General features: G+C 42.1%; 1 protein-coding gene across 1 annotated transcript; it reads right to left on the reverse strand.

Moving 5' to 3' along the window:
* Positions 1 to 1328: 1328 nt before the first annotated feature.
* Positions 1329 to 2237, reverse strand: LOC116836854 (olfactory receptor 52P1-like). Its single transcript, XM_032800831.1, has one exon. The coding sequence runs from the start codon at positions 2235 to 2237 to the stop codon at positions 1329 to 1331; it is 909 nt and encodes a 302-aa protein (XP_032656722.1).
* Positions 2238 to 10011: the final 7774 nt, after the last annotated feature.

A 10011-nucleotide genomic window follows, 5' to 3' on the forward strand; every position in this document is an offset into this window, starting at 1 on the left:
TCTTAAGATACAAAAATCCAATTTTGTTCTTAAAAAAGGTACTTTTTATTAAAAAACAAAAGGAAGAAAATATATCTGGGAACTTAGGCTATTGCTAGATATAAAAAGAGTAACTTCAAAGATTAAGCATCAAGGATAGTTTCTCAAGGTCCATTTTAAAGATTACAAGCAAACAAAAGCACCTGGGATTAGCCCAGAGGAGTCCACAAGCCATAAAGAAATAAAATGGATAAAACTAATCACGTCTTCCTAGACATTTCCTGATTTACTTACAATATCTGGGTTTTTAATTGAATCGCTTCTAGGTACAATCCTGATGATTTTTTCATATCTGGCCCCAAGCTTCTTACAGCATGGTTCTGCCCTGTCTCTTCACTCCTTAGTAAGAACCACAGACGGAAAAAAAAGGAGTCTTCTTTCAATTAAAAAAGTTCTAATGTTCCCATTGGCTCTCCTGGCCAGGTCCCCACTTACTTTCTTTAACCCTTTACAGGTAAAGCAAGTAAAGAACAGTGCCTAAGAGGGATTTTATAGCTAACTGAATCTTAAAGCCTGCTTTCCACTTAAAGCTTAACTATATGGTGTTCTATTTTATTAATTCACAGTGGCCGAGTGCATATCATATGACTGCAATTGGCTTGATCACATTCTGAAGTACACACTCCTCAAATCCAGGGTAAAACGGTCCAGTTCTCAAAAACATATTGTTTCACCACTGTCACCAACAAACTCTAGTCTAATGTCCTCAATTCTTCAGCAGTTTTCCTGTGTTGTCTTTAAATGAGACATTTGGTTTATCCTCCAGGCTTCCTGAAGGATTTGACCTAGAAAAATCAGGTAAATTTTGCTCACAAGATCACTGAACATATGGCAAAGAAGTTCAGCACTGTAGTTGCTTTCTTTGTTTTTGTCTATCAGAAATCACAGCTTCAGTTCATCAAACTGATGAAGAACCCTGTTCACACAGGGTCTAATGGAAAGTCAGCTGGCTTCAGAAAGCTGCAGTATCTTTTGGTGGTCTGAACGTCAAGGAAAGGCCGAGTCAGAGGGTGTATGGCGGTGGAGGCTGACTAGTGATATTGAAGGAGATCAGGTGTTGGAAAAAGAGAAAGAAATCAGCAATGGAGAGAGCAGTGCTTGGTGATCCACTGATAGCAGGTTAGGTGTGAGGAAGTTCTCCGACTGTGAACTTTTGCTATGGTGAGCTAAGTCAAAGAGCACAGAACACCCATGATTAATGAGGAGATATTAGTACCCACTCTTGTTACGCAGGTTTAAAGTCAGTTGCCCCAGGATATCACCTTCTGCAGGTGTATTTGCCCACTTTGTCACAAAGCTCTTTGGTTTTGACCCCATAAATGATTGGGTGAAGCATGGGGGGGGGTGAGGAAATAGAGATTTGACAAGATGATGTGAACATGGGGAGAAATGCCTTGACTGAACTGGTGTGACAGAGTGGAGAAGAGGCCAGGAGTATAAGACATCATCATCACACAGATGTGGGCGGTGCAGGTGTTGAGAGCTTTCTGGTGGGTTTCCTTGGACAAGATTCTGAGGACGACTCTGATGATCAGACCGTAGGACAGGGCAATGAGCCTCAGGTCTAACCCAATGACTACAAAAGCCAAAACCAAGCCATACATCCTGTTCACTGTGATGTTCCCACATGACATCTTTGCCACATCTATGTGCTCACAGTACGTATGGGAGATAATGTGTTTGGCACAGAATGGCAGCTTGGTCAGGAGCAAGGGCATTGGCAGAATTAAGAGAACATCTCTTATTAAACCTACAAGCCCTAGCTTAGCTATTTGCATGTTGGTGAGGATGGTGGTGTATCTCAGAGGGTTATATATGGCAACATAGCGATCGAAGGCCATTGTTATGAGGATGGAAGAGTGCAAAATAGAAACTCCATGAAGGAAGAACATCTGGGTGAGGCAGCCACCCACAATAATGTTCTTCAAATTGAACAAAAATATAAAGAGCGCCTTTGGCATGATGGAGGTTGATGTGCCGATGTCTGTGAGCACCAGCATGCACAGCAACAGGTACATCGGCTTGTGCAGGGTCTGCTCTTTGGCTACAACAAACAGAATCATGAAATTTCCCAACAGACCGATAATGTAGAACATAGAGAAAGGGATGGAAATCAGGACATGGGCAGTTTCCAGGCCAGGGATGCCCATTAGGATGAATGTTGAGGGGTCAGAAGGGGTGAAGTTGAAAGCTGCCATGAAGTGGTTGATGCATCAATCAGGCTCAGAAATGCTCAAGGTCCCTGTGAAGGGAGAGAAGCACAGCAAGTGGAGTTACACACTTTATAACAAATAATATTGTAACTACTTTACATTAGGGCTGTTCATTAATCACAGTTAACTAATGTAATGAACTAAAAAAAATGAATCTCAGTTAATTGCACTGTTTCAAATAGAATGCTGATGGTAATTTATTAAATATTGATGTTTTCCTACATTTTCAAATATATTGACTTCAGTTAGAACACCGAATACAAAGAGTACAGTGCTCACTTTATCTTATTTTTATTACAAATTTTGCACAGTAAAAATGATAAAAGAAAAAGTATTTTTCAATTCATCTCATACAAGTACTGTAGTGCAGTCTCTTATCATGAAAGTGCGAATTATGAATGTAGGTTTTTTTGTTACATAACTGCACTCAAAATCAAAACAATGTAAAGCTTTAGAGCCTACAAGTGCACTCAGTCCTCCTTCTTGTTCTGCCAGTCTCTATGAGAAACAAGTTTGTTTACATTTATGGGAAATAGTGATGCTCACTTCTTAATTACAATGTTACATGAAAGGGAGAAGAAGCATTCCCATGGCTCTGTTATAGTTGGCGTCACTACATATTTATGTGCCAGATGTGCTAAAAATTCATATGCCTCTTCATACTTTGGCCATAATTCCAGATGACATGCTTCATTCTGAAGACGTTCTTTACAAAAATAATGTGTTAATTAAGTTTGTGATTGAACTCCTTGGAGGATAATTTTATGTTCCCTGCTCTGTTTTACATGCATTCTGCCATACACATTTTGTTCATTTTAAGAACACTTTCACTTCAAATCTGACAAAATACAAACAAGATACCAATGTAAAATTTCTAAAGATAGCTACAATGCTCCACCCAAAATTTAAGAATCTGAAGTGTCTCCCAAAAGCTGAGAGGGATGAGCTCTGGAGCATGCTTTCAGAAGTCTTAAAAGAGCAACACTGATGTGGAAACTACAGAACCTGAACCAGCAAAAAAGAAAATCAACCTTCTGCTGGCGGCCTCTGACTCAGATGATGAAAATGAGTATCCATTGCTCCACACTGCTTTGGATTGTTATCAAGGAGTACCTGTCATCAGCATGGTTGCATGTCTTCTGGAATGGTGGTTGAAGCATCAAGAGACATACAAATCATTAGAGCATCTGGCATGTAAATATCTTGTGATGCCAGCTACAACAGTGCTGTGGAAACTCATGTTTTCACTTTTAGGTGACATTGCATACAAGAAGTGGGCAGCACTATCCTCTGCAAATGTAAAAAAACCAACTTGTTTGTCTGAGCAATTGGCTGAACAAGAAGTAGGACTGATTGGACTTATAAGTGCTAAAGTTTTACATGGTTTTATTTTTGAATGCAGGGTTGTTTTTTGTATATGATTCTACATTTGTAAGTTCAACTTTCCTGTTAAATAAAGTACTTGTATTAGGTGACTTGAAAAATACTATTTCTTTTGTTTTTTGCAATGCAAATATTTGTAATAAAAATAAAGTGTGGACTGTAGACTTTGTATTTTGTGTTGTAATTGAAATCAATATATTCAAAAATGTATAAAACATCCAAATATATTTAAATAAATGGTATTTTTATTATTAACAGCTCAATTAATCACAATTACTTTTTTAATCACACAGTTAATCATGATTTTTTTTAATCGCTTGACAGCCCTACTTTATAGTTATGAACAATCTAGAAAGGATGTTGAGTAATGAGGTGACAACATTTACAGATGGCACCAGATTATGTAGGTCATAGTCAAGTCCAGAGAAATATCAGAGGGAACTAAGCAAGCCAGGTAAATGGGCAGCATGGAGGGATCTTTAACTTACAAAGGAGATGAATAAGAGGGGACATGAGAAAAGTCTATAAAATATTGACTGGAAGAGAGTAGTGTAGGTTCAGAATGTGTTCTCCCGTCTCATAACACAAGATCAAGAGGATATACAATTAAACTGAAATGTCATAAATTCAAAGCATTAAAAAAAAAGAATGCTTTCTTTACTCAGTACCTAATTAGATTGAGGAATTTGTTACCACAGGAGGTATTTGAGGCCATGAACTAAGTGAGAATCAGAAAGGATTTGGACATTTGCATGGATAGTGAGTCTATCCGGTTACAATAGTTACAGCTAAATAAATATATTGGAAATCCTATATGTTCACATGTTTCAGGGCACAGGCCAATCTCTAGCTGTTCAGCATTAGGGTGACACCCTCAGTATGGTTAGGTCATCCCCCCCATCCAACTGCTGCTGAGTTTCTTACATCTTCTGCAGCACCTGTGGATGTCACTGTCAGAGATAGGACACTGGGTTAGATGGACCATAGGTCTGATCCATGGTGCCATTCCCATGTTGGAAAGAAGCCCAGTTTCCCCCATGGAATCAGACATTACATGCTGGGCTATGACTTTGTGCTCAACAAAATGGGCAGGAAGGGCACCAGTGTCTTGGTATTTAGCGCTTTTCAGCCTAGCATACAGAGGTCTAAAAGGATCCAATGACTGGAAGCTGAATTTAAAAAAAATGGAGCGGAAATCAGGTGTGCATTTTTTAGACAGTGAGAGTTTAACAATTGGAACAATTTCCCAAGGGTTTTCGCAGATTCTTTATCAATAAGAATTTTAAAATCAAGGTTGGATGTTTCTCTGAAGGAAAAGGGTCTTCTCTCTCTGTGCCCCTGCATCTCTGGTTCTGGAGAGGACAAGAAGCACCAAAGGGCATAACAATAGAAGTATGTTTCTGGCTTAGGGGAAACCAGGGAGTGTTGTAAATCTCACTGGGGGAGGTCCAGGACCACACAGTGTGTGTAGGGGGTGGGAGGAGAGACATGCAGTATCCAGATCACTCTCCTGTTAGTTCTACTTTGATCTCAATGAGATCACCCTTCCTTAAAGGCCACGGAATCTAAGTACACTACATCCACTGGATCCCCCTTGTCCGCATGTTTGTTGACCCCTTCAAAGAACTCCGATATGATGATTGCTCAACATTTATGTTTTTCTATGTGTCTGACCATTTTATTTTTAACTATTGTTTCAACTAATTTGCCCAGTACCGCCGTTAGACTTACCGGTCTGTAATTGCTGGGATCACCTGTAGAGCCCTTTTTAAATATTGGCGTTACATTAGCTAACTTCCAGTCATTGGGTATCGAAGCTGATTTAAAGGACAGGTTACAAACCCTAAGTTAATAGTTCCACAACTTCACATTTGTGTTCTTTCAGAACTCTTGGGTGAATGCCATCTGGTCCCGGTGACTTGTTAGTGTTGAGTTTATCAATAATTCCCAAACCTCCTCTAGTGACACTTCAATCTGTGACAGTTCCTCAGATTTGTCACCTACAAAAGGTGGCTCATGTTTGGGAATCTCCCTAACATCCTCAGCCGTGAAGACAGAAGCAAATAATCCATTTAGTTTATCCCCATCAAATTTCAATACTGTGTTGAACTTTCAGAAATCGATGCAGAAACAAGTTCCGCTATCCTGCATCAGAAATAGTATAATGGGACGTCTCCACTCACTGTGTGATTCCTTCACCTCTCCCAGGGCCAAAATGACCTGGAGTTCATCTCACATGGTATCCCACATTTTAGAAAGGAACAGCCATGTTGTTTCCCTGATCTGTTGCCCTGTGACCATTTCAGTGTGGTGGTATTTTTGGTAGGTGTCCCTGCTGGGTTGAGAACATAGTGGTAAAGGAATCAGACAACTGCTACATCTGGATCTTTTCCTCATGCTGAAGCCCATCCTCAATATTTACATCATACATGCCTGGGGACCTATTCTTCTCAATGTGTGGGAAGAATAGTAAATATGGCAGGTGACCAGCTTGACTTAACAGTGAAATCCTTGCTGATCTTAAACACAAAAAAGAAGCTTACAAGAAGTGGAAGATTGAACAGGTAGGAGTATAAAGATATTACTCAGGCATGCAAGATTGAAATCAGGAAGGCCAAATCATACTTTGAGTTGCAATTAGCAAGAGATATTAAGAGTAACAAGAAGGGTTTCTTCAGGTATTTCCTCAGGGTATGAATGTGATGAGTTGTTTCTCCTGGGGTGCACTCTGGGAGCTGTGGGAATTCCTGCTACCCTGTAACCACCCAGCTGAACTTGCCCTTTTTCACAAGGCTTTGCTGATGATTCAGCCTCTTAAGGCCCTAGTATTGTAGATCATAAAATCAAAGAAGCATAGAAGATAAGGATTGGAAGAGACCTTAGGAGGTCTAGTCCAATCCCCTGTTATCCACCATGACAGCAGATGGCGCCACACACCCTACTGAGCTACCTGAGGGCTTACTTAAGCCACCCAAGTGCAAAGAGCAGACACCAGCTAATTTCCTATCTCAGCAGGATCATATCCACCACTGGAGGATAAACCCAAAATTATACTGTCTTGCACTACACAAGAATCTGTACAATGTAAGATCATTAATAGGATTTTTGCATCAAAGTTATTTCCCAGTGTCTATTTGTGAGGCTTGCTTGGCTACACTTGCAAGTTAGAGTGCATTAAAGCAGCCCCAGGCACCCTCACTCCTGATGTGTCTACATTGGCAAGGCTCATAGAGTGCCTGGACTCTGCCGCTGGAGCGCTTCTGGTAATCTACCTCCTTGAGAAGCATAAAGCTTGCTGCGCCCCAGTCGAAATGCCAGGGTGTCAGTGTGAACAAGGTGTTGCATTATGATACTGTGATTGGCCTTCAGAAATGTCCCATAATTTCCTGAAGTCAAGTGGACACTCTTCTCATTGTTTTGAAATAAGCTGCAGGAATGCGGATATCCCCTTTCAAAGCTCCGTTTCTGACAACCAGCATGCTTATCTGCTCCAGGACAAAGCAAGCCATTAGTGTGGAATACTGCTGTTGTGTGTGTGAGAGAGGGGGGGGGAAGGAGGTCTGCTGCTGTCTGACCTTACAAGACAGCACACCGACACGCTCTCAGCCACGCATTGTCCATCCCCCCACATACACACAACACACTTCCTGTCACACACCATCCCTCATTTGAAAAACACATTGCAGCCACTTGCACGCTGGGATAGCTATCACAATGCACTGCTCTTTATGGAGTTGCAAGAGCTGCTAACGTGGCCATGCCAGTACACTTGCAGCTGCAATGGAAACCCATGGCAGCGTTTTCCCTGCTGCGGTCTCTGAAGGCTGGTTTAACTCCCAGTGCGCTACATCTGCAAGTGTAGTCAGCACTTAGAATTGTTCAGTCAAGGTTGGATGTTCCTCTAAAAGCTCTGCTCTAGGAATTGATGTGGGGAAATTCTCAGGCCTGTGTTATGCAAAGTAGATGATCACAGTTGTCCCTTTTGGCCTTGGAATCCACAAACTAGGTTTCCAGGAGTCATCTGGAGACATTTTTCCTGCAAGCTCATGCAGCAGTTTACTGGAGGCATTTTTTTCTATTCATGACCATGTTGATTTTGGCCCTATGGGAAGAAATTCTCATGTGGCTGAGGCACCTTGAAAATGTTACACGAGTTGTGTATTTCAAGAGGCTGAGGGATCCTGTGAGTTACTGCATGGATGAACATTTTAGATGAGAAAATAATGACTTTATCCCATAAAATCTCCACAGTGAGGAATAAATATACAACCTGGGCCAATAACGGATAACAGAGTTGGGTAAAAAATTATCCCAGAGCATCCTGGGTTTAACATCTGCATGTCAGTGGCCACTATTTCAGTCAGTTGCCAGTGGTTCGTGTCCTCACATGTCCCATCGTTGCCTGCTCTCATTATACAATATGTAAACTTTTCAGTTTGAGAGTTCTTCCTTTTTCGCAGTCCCTGAAGCCACACTCAGTGTGCATGGGTGCACCCAGAGCAGCAGCACAGATGCCCAGGCATTTGACAGTGTATTTGGAAATGCCCAGACTGCGGTTCTTTGGCTTGTCAGGGCAAAGAGATCCTGAGACCCACACATACACACACACTCAGAGCCACATAAGGTCCCCGTGCTGGCCTTCAATGAACAATGACAAAGAAAAATTTCAGTTTCAACAGCACTGCCCACCTGTCAATGTACACACCGCTCTGTGTCCCCAGAACTCCCCGAGCTGCCTGCTTCTCTGTGCACATGCTAATTTCCACCCCCAGAACTACCAGCACTGCTTGCCTGACCCTGTAGGCCCACTCCCTGCCCCCACAACCCACAGCACTGCCTACCTATCCATGTATATGCTGCTCTGTGCCCCCAGAATCCTAAGCATGGATCACCTGTCAACATACACCCCATGCCTGCCCCTACAGCCCCCAGCGCTGCTCATCTGTTCCTGTAAAACCCCTGCCTACCCTAACAAATGCCAGCACTGGCCGCCTGTCCCTGTACGACCCCTGCCTGCCTTGGGAACCCTCAGTGCTGCCCGCTTCTCTGGGTACACCCCTTTGGATTCCCCACCACCCCCATCTCTATGTACACTCCTCTCTCCACCCCGATAATCCGCAATGCTGCATGCCTGCCTGTGTACATCCCGCTCCCTGCCCTAGAACCTTCAGTGCTGCCCGCCTGTCCATGTAGCTCCCCCACCCAGGATCAAAACCAGGTGCTAGACTCCAGAGCGAGAGCTCACAGAAATACCTCCTCAGACTAGTTTAAATTCAGTGTCTGCCTCTGGGACGGGTTCATTCACATAGACCTCTTTGGGACTGTAACCTGATGTGCTGAAATTACATCTGAGCCCGTTTTCTCTGCCAACTTGGGACTCCAGAACCCTGTCTTGTTAAGCCAGAGATGCTAGCCTGCTGCAACACAGACCCAGGATCTGACTCATGCCTGCAAACTATAGACGTAACTGAAAACAGCTAAGCAGATCACCTATCTCCAGCACCCATACACCCAGTTCCCAATGAGATCCAAACCTCAGATAAATCCATAAATTGTAAATGCATAAATTGTCCACCTTCTCTCTATAACACTGGTACAGAGATATGCACAGCAGTTTGCTCCCCCAGGTATTAATCACTTACTCTGGGTTCATTAATACACAAAAGTGAGTTTATTAAATATTAAAAGTAGGATTTAGGTGGTTTAGGTTGATTTTAGTGGTTTCAAGTAATAACATACAGAACAAAGTGAATTACCAAGCAAAACAATGAAAAAATATATGTCTAAGACTAATACATTAAGAAACTAATTACAGACATAATCTCACCCTCACAGATGTTTCAATAAGCTTCTATGACAGACTGAACACCTTTCTAGTCTGGGCACAATCATTTCCCCTGGTACAGCCCTTGTTTCAGCTCAGGTGGTAGCTAGGGGATTTCTCATGACTGCAGCACCCTTTGTTTTGTTCCACTCCCCTACACATCTTTGGCACAATGTGGGAATCCTTTCGTCCTCTCTGGGTTCCCACCCCTCCTTCTAAATGGAAAAGCTCCAGGTTAAAGATGGATTCCAGTTCAGGTGACATGATCATATGTCACGGTAAGACTCCATTAACCACTTGCCAGCACACACGTATACAGGAAGACATAAAAGTAAACAGAGCCATCTACAGTCAAGTGAGCCATCAAGATTCCAAAACACCATTAATGGCCCAAATTTTGCATAATTACAATAGGCCCTCAGAGTTATACTTCATATTTCTAGTTTCAGATATAAGAATGATACACATACTAAAAGATGACCACACCTAGTAGATTGTAAACTTTGTAATGATGCCCTTTTGAATGAAGCATATCCAGGTTACATTATATTC

This window comes from Chelonoidis abingdonii, chromosome 1, assembly GCF_003597395.2.
Source record: "Chelonoidis abingdonii isolate Lonesome George chromosome 1, CheloAbing_2.0, whole genome shotgun sequence".
NCBI lineage: Eukaryota > Metazoa > Chordata > Testudines > Testudinidae > Chelonoidis > Chelonoidis abingdonii.